Raw genomic sequence first — 12620 nt, 5'->3', positions numbered from 1 at the left:
GCTGACATTACGCTACTTTGCTCTTTTTTATCAAATAAAGCTAAAAAAAATATATAGGCACGACATCAACGTCTAGTAAATCGGAGTTTAAAGAAGGATGCTGTGAAAAAACATAATGATATTAATGAGGATTCATTAATCCATTCATGATCCAACAAATTGAAAAAATTCATTTATAGAAAACATAAATAATTAAAATTGATGACACTAATTCAATGTAAACTTATGGTTAATTCTTTTGTTGCACACAATACGTAGCCATGTTTTTTAAGCCCCGCCCACTGGTCCGTTGTCAATGGATACTTAAAGTTGTCATTAAATAATGAACCCTTAAATTTTGTCTCTGGGATGTAGCGTCAATTAGCAGATTTAATGATAATTAGTTAATTACTCATTAGGACTAATTTAATGAATCTTTCTGAGTGTGGCAGTAAGTTACTATTGAATAGAAGTAAATATTGTGTTAAATCCTTTAAAATAATAGAAATATAAAGCTTATACGATTGATCTATCTATACTATAGATAGATAGATTCTATAGCAAGAATTATTTTAACTTAAATTTTTTTCTAATATTAAGCGCTATATTATTTAATTTTTATTGGAAGGTGTTTTTGAGTACATACATAATAGTCTATTAATAATTATTTTATTCATTAATTATGATAAAAAAATATTCAAAATAAATACTTCCCAACTGAGTAGTGTAATCAAGTATAATGCTACCCAATTTATAAGTGAAAATAACATCGGTAACTGGTATCCCTTATTAGTCGGTTACCATAGTTACAACACTGTCAAAATATTTCAAGTTTGAAATTTGAAATAACAAATTGCCGTGAGTTTTATTGAAAATAAATATTAATAAACCTAAAACTAAAATTACTTTTAGTTTTGAAATAATAATGAAATTCAAAAATAAATCTTGTATCAATCTAGAACTGTGTAATTTTAAGAAGCAGGATGATACTTAACAATTTTCTCTACTTACGAAATCAACAAAAAGTTGGAACTTTTGTTTTAGTTGCAGTGGCCTAATTTAAGCAAGTTTTGTCGATACATTTGCTAAATCACAATTCTGACCTAAATATCTGTGACCTAAATACGTGTCTTTTGTCTTTGAACGCGAATCGGTGCAAAATCAAGTGAATATTTTTCGCAGCTATGGATAAAATACTACTAAATACTGTGCAATATACGCGTGGAAGATAATGTCTGATTTTGGGCATTCAACACCTTTGGTAATACATTTCATATCGTTATTATTCTGTGCATAATATCATAATATAATATTTTGATATTTATATTTTTAAACTGTTTCACCCTCCTTTATTATGGAATACCTAACAATTTATACTTCAATTTTATTATTTATCTACCTAAAACTACGTATTATTTTACAAATCAATTTATAGTTATTTGCTACTCAACAACCTGAAAACAATACTGAACTGGGCCTCTATAACTCTCCATCTCATTATATTAACAATGTTTTTTTATTCAACATTACAGACATCACAAAGAAGATCCTCAAAGGGCAGCAAGTATGACAGAACAAAGCTTACATTCAGCGGCAACTTCACTGACAATCAGCGACACTTCGACATCACCACAGATAAGGAAAGCATGCGGCAGGAAATATTGAATGCGGTGCTGATGAGAACGCAGCAAATGGCGAAGGGTGACCAGAATCCTATGTATGAGGATCCTAAGGATGTCATGGGTATGAATTTTTATATTGGTACAGTTGTTTTTGAGTTTAAACATGTAATATCATCATCATAAATAACTATATTTGTTCCCAAGCTGCTGAATGGCACTTTTATGAAAAAAGCAGGACTCCTAATAAAATGACTGATTAAGCTAGATAGATGTGACATAATATGTACAATATAATATATCATCATATAACTATAATACCACAGACTAATAATAATATACTACGTAACTATAATACTATTTTTCCTTTTTAAGAAAAAATTATATGCATTTTAATTATCTTGAATCTATAGTTCTCAAATTAAATGTATTTGTATGTATGTATCTACATTTATTATAGATCTTATTTTTATATTTTGAAGTAATTTATTCAGAGAAAAAGCCATCAAAACCGCCAAGAAAGCGTCACATACACGCGGTAGCTGTAACATCACCGCGGGTCAAAGAGAAATCTATCAAGGAACAGAAAAGAAAACTGACGAAGAAGTATGAATCACTTGTCACAGCTCTCATGGATAAGTGTGAAGAGAATTTAACTGTGGTGAGTGAAATAAAGCATATATGTACTTATTTTGTAAATTTTTGTAACAAAGGAAAGGAAACATTTTAAAATTAAATACATAGGTACAAAAACTTAAACAGAGGAAAAGGTTTTAAAATTAAAACAGGCGTAAAGCAAATTCATTTAGTATTGTATTCCCTTTTAAACTTTTGCTGATTTTGATGTTACTACTATTTGATGAGCTAAAATTGATAAAATTTAATAAGAGATCTATTTTATTTTTAATCTTAGCAAAATAATGATGAATTATATAATTCTTTATCAATATAAATGTAAAAAAGGCTGTATAACTATTATAACATATTTTTACTGAAAATGAATACTCTTGTTAAATAAATAACGCATTTATTTTACAGATATCAGAAAAAGACCTCCAAATATCGAAATTAAAGGAGAAATTAAAAGCAGTTCTAGAATACAACAGACTATTTTCAGACGAAAACGACAGAATAAAGTCTGAATACGAAGCCATAGTGAAATATGTGGAAGAGTGTAAGAGAGTGATTAAAGAAGAGAAAGAGAAGAGTGGAGATTTGGAAAGGAAGTATAAGAGATTGGAAGAGAAGGTAAAGCAGTATGAAGTTCCCGATAAAGGTAAGAAATTCTGAATAAAACTTGAACGTGGTCGAGTTTAAAAAAAAAAGACGGGTTGCACTGGGGGAGTGCCGGCAGAAGTGAAAACTTGATTATTAACGTTGAGCATGTTTGATATTTTGGAATGGTATCCGTAGATCACGCTTTTTCGATCAGGCCACGTGTCCTGACGCGAGTTTAAGATTTTATACCCATTACAGGAAAAGTGCTCAACGCCGCTAAAGAGGTTTTCACTTCAATAAAAATATAATCTATCAAGAATCAGCCAATATTGTACTATGTGTCTAATGTGCGATCGACTAGGAATAGGAATGATTCAGCGCAATTTTGTGGCGTCATAGGTGTTCATTCTGATGTTTAAATTAGAACAAAAATAGTTATTGAAATGTAAAAACTAAGTAAATCGTAATTTTCAATTTACATTCAACACATTATTGGCACATAATGATTTGATTGAATTTGATTTGATAATATTTGACGTTCCAATTCTTAGTTGGAGTTTCAGAATTATGTACTTTGCATAAATGCTTGTAATTTTTGGGTTTATTCATTACAACTATACTCAAGCCTTTTTATTCTGTATGTTTATTCATTACATTTTGAATTCACCAGTAAATATATTATGTATTCTGTATATTTTAGTATTTACTAGCTTACCGCCCGCGGCTTCGCCCGCTTTGTCTAAAACCTAATAAATTATATACTAAAACCTTCCTCTTGAATCACTCTATCTATTAAAAAAAACCGCATCAAAATACGGTGCGTAGTTTTTAAGATTTAAGCATACAAAGGGACAGAGAAAGCGACTTTGTTTTATACTAGTAGTGATTTTGTAGTGATTTCATACTTTTTAAATTCATCTGTATATTATCAGTCTAGTGCAATGCGCGCTCCAAAGCGGACGTATTGCGCTGTGCAGAATATTCATAATAAATAATTAATATTTTTTATTATCGAAGTTTTCGCTCGTAACAATGAGCGCTACGCTTGTGCCTAATGAAGTCCTGGCATTCCTGCAGTATCAGCTGGATGTCATGGATGAAGTTAGCATAGAACAACTTTGCACGAGCAATTTTACGGAGGAAGAGATTCGTGACGCCAAATCACTTCTCTTTTCGGCATTGAATATGGCCGATAGGATGCCGTCTCGCAGGAGGGACGAGAAGGGAGAGAGAAGTCTACGGGACATCATCAAGGTGTTCAAGGAGACCGATCCGGACGACGTGCCGACTTTCGTGGCGAAGGATTTGCGTAAGCTGCCTCCCGTCACATTCGACCACGTCGACGTCACCCGCCTTCTTAAGGATATCACTTCTTTAAGGACGGCCCTAAAGGAGATGGAGTTCAAATTTGGAGCTTCCCAATCCACCATCAACGAGCTGCGTAATGAGGTCGTCGCCCTGCGCGATTCAATTTCATTATGTAGGTCAACGGAGGTTTCAAATGTGAACACACGTCGTGGAGCGCAACGTGAGACTTTTGAGTCAGCGAATTTGACGACGCCGCCGGCCGTCGACCGCGTCACGCCGCGCCCCGCCCGACCCGCGCCTCCCCCGGAGAGCCCGCCACGTGTAGCCAACCCGACACCGGCTGGTTACGCGGCCGCTGCCGCCAAGCCTCCCGTAAAGCGGCAAGATATCACCCGAGATGGAGATCCCGTTAAGCACAGGGACTCCCCGCGCCGTGCGGCACCCTTGTCGAGCGCGAATAGTCATCCACTCGATGAGGAAGGCTTTACAAAGGTAGAGAAAAGGAAGAAGAAAAAGAAGCCCTCCTCCAACAAGTGCGGTACCGCCCCGACCGGTAACAACCACCTGCTGCGGCCCGCCATACCGACGACGCAGCTGTACGTGTCCCGCCTGCACCACTCTACCCAAGCTTCTGATGTAGTGGAGTATGTGCGGGTGAAGACCAAGTTTATCGTGAGGGTCCAGCGCCTGGAGCCGCGCAACAATTTGAATTTTAATTCATTTGTTGTGCGTGTACCGAGCGAGCAGCTGTCGACCTTCATGAGCGAGGAGTTCTGGCCCCGTGGTGTTGTGTTCCGGCGGTTTCGCGGGCGGCTTCGCAACACCCAGCCAAAGCCCGTTCAGCGCAATATGACACCGCCAGTGCCGTGAATTGTGTATAGTGTAGTGCTTAATATATTCTTAGTTTTGTATTAATTTAGTTTAGTTTTAAATTATTATATGTATGTTAGTCTGTAAGGTATTTATAATATGGGTCTGTACAATTTATTGTCTGTTACCTGAAATAAATAAATAAATAATAAAAATAATAAAAAATTATGTATTTTATATATTTTAGAACCTCCAGAAACAGCGATTCCCCTAGTAGAAGTATGCATGAGTTGCAGCAGTCGGCAGATAGTTCTCAATCAGTGTAGGGAACATAACGCGAGACTGCAAAGGGACTTGCAGGCTATGAAGGATGTTTTGTATCGGTATGGAATGCACTTATTTTTTTTTAAAAGATTTAAGCATTCATTAAATAAATATTTCAGGACAATTTTCACACACGGCACGATCTGATCCCATACTAAGCTTTTGCTTGTGTTATGGTAACCAGATGGCTGATAAACATACATATATATAATTTAGATAATCAACACCCAGACACAGAGCAAACATCTATGTTCTTCACACAAATATTTGCCCCGGGTGGGAATCGAACCCACGACCTCTGGCTTGGAAGGCAGGGCCACTACCAACTAAGCCAACCAGTCAGTCAAGCCATTGGGACATTGGGACAGAGAATGCGACTTTGTTTTATACTATGTAGTGATGAATAACTGGACTCACAATCGCCTATTAAATTAACATCTTATTTCATGGCAGTTATGTTAAAAATGTGTTTTATAGTAGTAAAAATAAACTTTGCCTAATACACGCGTAGGCAGAGTTTCGCTTTGGACGTTTTTTCAGGAACACATATAAATAATTTGTTAAAAAAAATTGTAAAAAATATTGATTGATACAAATGAGGAAAATTATATAGAAAGAGTATGGGTAAAAAGACAAAAAAGTGCGATAAAAACAGCAATTATTGTCAAAATAAGTAAATTTTTACATTTACTGGGTTGGGTAGTTTATCATTAACATAAATATTAAATTATGTATTCAGACTACCCTAAATCATTCAGACTACTTCAATTTACTAACTACCCTCTATAAATATTATTTATTTTTCAGCCTAAATGTGCAACTATCGAGGTATCAAGAGAAATTACGCAGTAACGCGCAAACGTTGGACGCCAAAGAGCTAAAAGTGGAAAAATATGACAACTTTGATTCCATACTGACTAGTTTAGGCCAAAAACATGGTAAGAATAGTTTTCTATTTAATCTGCTTGTTATTAAGTACTAGCTGCGCTCCGCGGTTTCACCCGCGTGGCTTCGCTCCTGTTCGTCTTAGCGTGATGATATATAGCCTATAGCCTTCCTCGATAAATGGGCTATCTAACACCGAAAGAATTTTTCAAATTGGACCAGTAGTTCCTGAGAACTAATTTATTAAAATGCTATGCATAAGCAATATTATTTACAGACAAAAAATAGCAATAAAACTAGATAGAGTCATAGATTTAATGTTGTTTATAGAAAAATATTTTTATAGTATAATATATCTCATAGAATGGCAAATAAAAAGATTAATGAATTATGTTACATTAAAAAAAAGTCAATCAAGTATTTATTTATTTATTTTAATTATTTCAGATGAAGAAACCGACGTCCAATCAAAAATAGGCACGGGTGATGATACTTCAAAGCGATTGGTCGATTTGTCTGGCTTGTTGAGTGCACAGGCTTTAGGTATTATATTATCCAGATTACTATTCATTACCTGAAAGTACTCCAAAGAATGTAGATAGAAATTGTAGATATAATTACATAATTCAATTATAATTTTCAGCCCCTCTCTTCGACGCATACCAAGAAAACCTGCAAGAAAAGGACAACCTCATTCTAGACTACGAAAAACAATTTGAAAACATGAATAAAAAGTCGAAACAAATAGTAACAGAGAATAAATCGTTACAAGAGAGAGTGAATAGTCTAGAACAAGAGTTGGTGGGAGTGAGACAGAGTTATAAGAGAATCAAAGTAGAGAAAGAGACGGGAGATGTTGAGAGAGCTTCGCTTTTGGAAAGAGTTGAGAGATCGGAAAATAAGCTGAAGGAGGTTTATGAATTGTATGAGGATAAGAGTAAGTTAATATTTATAAATGTTAGGTTATGTTGTATCGTGAATTTATAGATCTAATTATCTGCTTCAATTATCCATAGTCCATACTATCTTAATCTTAATACTATTATAAGGGCGAAAGTTTGTAAGGATGTATGGATGTATGGAAGTATGGATGTTTGTTACTCTTTCACGTAAAAACTACTGAACCGATTACAATGAAATTTAGCACACATATAGAGGGTAACTTGGATTAACACATAGGATAGGTTTTATCCCGGAAATCCCACGGGAACGGGAACTATGCGGGTTTTCCTTTGAAAACGCGGGCGAAGCCGCGGGCGGAAATCTAGTTAATATTATAAATGCGAAAGTAACTCTGTCTGTCTGTCTGTTACTCAATCACGCCCTTAACTACTGAACCAATTTGCATGAAATTTGGTATAGAGATATTTTGATACCCGAGAAAGGACATAGGATAGGTCTTATCCCGGAAATCCCACGGGAACGGGAACTATGCGGGTTTTCCTTTGACTGCGCGGGCGAAGCTGCGGGTGGAAAGCTAATAATAAATAAAATTTTTCATCATTATATTAAAAAATTGTTATGTACACAAATAATGTTTGTTTTACACTAGTAAATGAAGTATCTATAGTAATTTTTTAAAGTGGAAAGGCTATGTATTGTCTCGAGGGAATTTGAACACGGGAAACTAAAGGAACTTTTCCTTGTCAGAAAACATTCCAATTTACTTATTTCCAACTTTATTTATGACTTGTTGGAGCGCGCAAATGAGTTAATCGGCTATCTGTCAGTGAAAGTCCCGTCAAAATCGGTCCAGCCGTTCCAGAGATAATCGGAACAAGCAGACAGAATAATTTTCTGTTTACTATTTACTGTGTACATGCTATGCAATAATTAGTAAAAAGCGGATATTTTTATATTACAAACGGACTATTGGTATAGATTATTTCCTAATTTTTATGTTTTTATAATATTTTCCAGTGGCGGCCATGATGCGTGACTACGAAACAGTACATCGCGAGTACTTCACAGTGAAAACGGCTCTAGAAGCTTCTACGAACAAAATGGCGCAGTACGACGTTCTGCGAACTAGCACTGTGCCGGCTGACTTGCATGAAAGGAGGCTGCAGGATTGTAAAAGGTGATATTATCATATAAATAAAAATATTATAAGAAGTACTTACACATAAAAAGATTACTAGAAGCCTCCATAAATTATAAAAAAGGAAAAAAATAATAATAGGACAATTCCATTTTTTCACCATATATGTAGTTACTATTGATTTTTTTTTTCAAAAATTATCTACTCTAATGTTTTAAACATTCATTGAAATTATCACCTTATTTCTTGCCAGCATTATTCAAGAATGTTTTCCGTAAAAAAGTTTCGTTGTAAAAAAACTCTACTTAAAAGACGCGTAGGCAGAGTTTTGGTTCAGACAATTTTTGAGCGTGATTGTGAGTCGAGTTTGTTTATAACGGCAATGGTTTTCAAGTCGCTAATTAGTAATTAGGAATAGCGTATTTCAGGATATTTATTGTTCTTTTTTTTATTACAAACACAAAGAATGAATACTTTACTTGCAAATGTTTGATTCTTAAAACCTTTTAAAAATAAGTAAACACGCTACATTACAGGCTGTTAGACGAGCTGAAACACCAGTACAGCATGGACACAGAGCGCAAGAGCGAGCAGATAAAGAAGAGTCAAGAAGAGTTAAAGAAGAGTAAAGAAGAGTTGCAGCAATTACAAGAAAAGTATGAATGTGTGTGTCGGCAAAATGAAACAGTGCAAGAAGAATTGAAAACTGCTTTGAAGAATGTTAAGTGAGTGCTTCAGTAAAAAAGAGTTTTTTTTTGTAACGAAACAAAACTTGATGGGTTTACAATTACATATTTATCATAATAATGACAGATACGAGTAATATTAAGATTTTATTTTACTTATAAGTAATAAACATACTAAATAATTTCAACAAGAAGAAGACTTTTATTTATTTATCATTTATTCAGGAAATTATTAATTCTTAAGACTAAACAATTTAAAAATACTTACTTACTTAAAAACTAAAATTACATTGGCATATAAAAAAAAATAAAAAATAAAAAGCAATATTCCCTGAAAAGGTCTTGGCTCAGCACAATGCCATAGTTCTTTGAACCATGACGCTGGTATTCTGCCAAGACCCGTTCGAGGAAGTTCAGCGTACCAAACATAAATTAATATAATATGTAGATAGTATGAAATAATAATATTTGTGTATATAATAGAAATAAAATATAGAAAATATGATTAAAGAAAAAACAAATACATAAAAGTGATATGAATAAAATAAAAATATAAATAAGATAATACATAAAATAACGATAGTGTGTAGAAATAAAACGTGAGAATATCATAGTAATAAAAAGAAAAGATTTCTCGTGGCAGCCCTAAGTCTGTGCGGTGTGGAGCGAAATACTTAAATATAAATCTATTTTTTACTTTGTGTATCAAGTAAATGGGCTTTGTACAATTTTTTGAAAGAGTACTTTGAGCACACTTGTTTAATCGGCGGTGGGATATTGTTCCAGCACTTCGTCGCACAGTACTTAAAGCTACCACGGAAAGCTCGCGATCGATGCCGAGGGACGGACAGTGCATTAGTTGCGCTCCTTACTGGATTCCGACCATGATCTTTCCTCCATCTTAATTTTTGGTACAGATAAGAAGGACACTTGGATTTGAACAGATCAAAAAGTAGACAAGCCAAAAATAGATCTTGTCTACCTTTCATGTTAAGCATTTTGGCGGAGTTTAAGAAAGGTGTTATATGTGATCTCGGAGGGACATTGAAGCAGTATCTAACACAGGCATTTTGCACTCTCTGAATAAGACGTTGCGAGCGTTGAAGTAAGCAAGGCATACACATTGATACAATAATTTAACTTAGATAATACCAGAGATTCAGCCAAAAGGATACGGAGGTTAGTGTTTATGTAAGGCCGAAATTTGTATATCACTTTTAATCGATAGAAGCAACTACGCACGACTTCAAGGACATGGCTTTCAAGTCCGGTTGACGTATGTTTCAAGTCCGTATATATATTATATACTAGCTTTCCGGCCGCAGCTTCGCCCGCGCAGTCAAAGAAAAACCCGCATAGTTCCCGTGGGATTTCCGGAATAAAACCTATCCTATTTCATTTTAATAATTTTAGTATGGATATAATTAATAGTAATTCACTTTAATCGATGTTTTTAAGCAGGTTACCTCTCTACGAAGATAAAATTGAAAGACGTCAAATGTTTCCAATAAAATTGGCTTCACTATAAGATGTATTTTTCATTGTTCTTTCGCTCGGAGCGTGACGATGAAAAGCCATTGCCGATAAATATCTAACCTTATCTACTATATAAAAATAAGTCGGGTTTTCACGAACCGATTTCCACGGTTTTGCATTCGTTGGAAAGGTCTCGGGCTCCGTGAGGTTTATAGCACAGAAAAGGTGTCTCTGGTGGCGAAACGGAGTTCGCCCGGTTTGCTAGTAGCATCTAAAAATATTATTTTAAATTCGAACCAGTAATAAATGACATAAGCAACAGGCACAAGAAATGTATTCAGCTTGATAAATATCCCATTTTTACACCGTCCCAGGTTATACCGTCGCGCGGCGCTAGTGTTCCGAAACCGAACACGCTCCGCTATCGCGCGGGCAACGCGAGCGAAGCGAACGCGAACAAACAGTAACAACGAACCGCTGAAACTGGCGCTCGCCGCTTTGGAGAAGATTAAATCGGAGATTAAGGTAAATAAGAGCGTGTGTGCTGAAAACACGTGTCAGAAGTGAAACTTCTTTGTGAAGATTCAAGGATTAAAATTTTTGGCTTACTCCATGGAGTAGTCATAGTCATGACATGATGGTATTGCCACATCATGGAGTATGGCAATAATCTTTGAATCTTGCCAAGAAGTTTCACTTCTGACACGTGTGCTCGTTACACACGCTCTTTATTTTATTTGAAAGATGGTGTCTTCCGAGTAAATTTTGTACCATGTTAATTTTTGTCATATTCTGAAAATTTGTAGGCGATTTAGTCTTTTGTTAAAAATAATAATTTTAAACCGTTTTGTCTCCCCAAGGTGGTAAAATCGCGCGCTTACACGTCCCTAGAAGAACTCGAACGTCGTATAGTAGAACAGGAACGTAGAGCTGCGCAAGCGCATGCTGAATACCGACGTTCACTTGAAAGAGCTTCACTCGCGATACGACACAAGGAGGACATTATACGGTCGCTCATTGACAAGGTCGCCGATGTGGAGGAGGTCCGGTGGGTTGGACAGATATACACAAACACTAGCACTAACACTAAAGACGGCCGGACACGGACAGCTCGACCATTAATATAAACAAAAAGAAACATAAAAAATACACTTATACTAAGACTAACAACATCATTAAAACTAACACTTACAGAAACTGACACTAACAGTAACATTAACATTGACAATGACACTAACAGTAACGTTAACATTGATACTGACACTAACATTAACATTTATTTTATTTATTTAGGTCATCCAACATCTGTCACAACAATACTTACAGCTAGGGTACATATTACAATTAAAAAAAAATTGACAATTGTGACAAACAACAATTATAGGATAACACAACATTAACATTGACACTAACACTAACACTAACATTAACACTGACACTGAAACTAACAATAACACTAACTTTGACACCAACACTAACACTAGAGGTTAATAAATAGATCTATAATTTTTTTACTGACAATGCCTTACATTTAATTTAATCCAAAATATTTTTTTACAGTTTGAGCCAAGCTAATGCCCACCGTCTTCAAGGAATAGTGTCTTCATCATCAGAATCTTCGAAGACTCCAGAAAAGGCGGGAAAAGCCACGAAATTGGTTCCCGGTCCTGGAGGATATTTTCAGGAAGATAGAAGGAAGAAATCATAAAATAAATCTTAGATATTTCAAATGTAGTAAAATATAATCTAATAATAATATTATATGCTTAAAAAATAGAAATAGATTGGACTAGTCAGCGCATATATAGTTTTTCTTTTAAGAGAAAACATTTATTTTCAACAAGCTAGAAACTTTGTTGAAACAATATATAGGAACGAATTGATTGATCTTAAATTATTAATTTTATAATAGTCCATTTCTTGCCTTATCTAGAAAATATAATAAAATTACTAGCGGTCCGCCCCGGCTTCGCCCGTGGTACATATGAAAAATAGATGTTGCCGATTCTCATTCTTGGCCGATTCTCAGACTTACCCGATATGCACAGAAAATTTCATGAGAATCGGTCCACCCGTTTCGGAGGAGTATGCAGACTAACATTGTGACACGAGAATTTTATATATAAGATATATATTAAGATATGCTCTTCATATAAAACTGTTACATAAAAAAAATGAAAGGTCGAAAAATATATGTTTAAAAAAAGTACACATGTCTAGTCAAATTAGCATATAAATTGATTTTTATTCATTATTACGAAATGTTTGCAATTT

At 34.8% G+C, this 12620-nt stretch overlaps 2 protein-coding genes across 4 annotated transcripts; both read left to right on the top strand.

Moving 5' to 3' along the window:
* Positions 1–774: 774 nt before the first annotated feature.
* Positions 775–12620, top strand: LOC149477175 (uncharacterized). 3 transcript variants are annotated; one of them, XM_089710564.1, is made up of 14 exons: positions 775–837; positions 1024–1240; positions 1512–1722; positions 2093–2259; positions 2637–2874; positions 5182–5317; positions 6066–6196; positions 6591–6686; positions 6787–7080; positions 8064–8223; positions 8721–8909; positions 10721–10871; positions 11207–11394; positions 11907–12620. In XM_089710564.1, the coding sequence occupies exons 2-14, from the start codon at positions 1211–1213 to the stop codon at positions 12052–12054; spliced, it is 2139 nt and encodes a 712-aa protein (XP_089566690.1). In that variant the 5' UTR covers positions 775–837; positions 1024–1210; the 3' UTR covers positions 12055–12620. The 3 variants fall into 3 exon arrangements, with proteins under 3 accessions (XP_089566690.1, XP_089566689.1, XP_089566691.1); XM_089710563.1 differs by having other exon boundaries at positions 781–1240; XM_089710565.1 differs by having other exon boundaries at positions 781–1240; positions 11207–11389; positions 11907–12061.
* Positions 3788–5147, top strand: LOC149477176 (uncharacterized). Its single transcript, XM_089710682.1, has one exon. The coding sequence runs from the start codon at positions 3849–3851 to the stop codon at positions 4992–4994; it is 1146 nt and encodes a 381-aa protein (XP_089566808.1). The 5' UTR covers positions 3788–3848; the 3' UTR covers positions 4995–5147.

Source organism: Colias philodice, chromosome 25 (assembly GCF_061535455.1).
Source record: "Colias philodice isolate Cphi_HAF_F1 chromosome 25, ilColPhil1 Martin Lab GWU primary, whole genome shotgun sequence".
Classification (NCBI taxonomy): Eukaryota; Metazoa; Arthropoda; class Insecta; order Lepidoptera; family Pieridae; genus Colias; species Colias philodice.
This window is presented reverse-complemented; position numbering and strand designations above follow the sequence as displayed.

Bases quoted from the DNA above. Each gene is read 5' to 3' on its own strand.
- LOC149477175 (XM_089710564.1), top strand. From the start codon at position 1,211: ATGTCTGATTTTGGGCATTCAACACCTTTG. The intron at 7,081-8,063 runs GTAAGTTAATAT...AATATTTTCCAG, and splicing joins TGAATTGTATGAGGATAAGA to TGGCGGCCATGATGCGTGAC. The intron at 8,224-8,720 runs GTGATATTATCA...GCTACATTACAG, and splicing joins AGGCTGCAGGATTGTAAAAG to GCTGTTAGACGAGCTGAAAC.
- LOC149477176 (XM_089710682.1), top strand. From the start codon at position 3,849: ATGAGCGCTACGCTTGTGCCTAATGAAGTCCTGGCATTCCTGCAGTAT.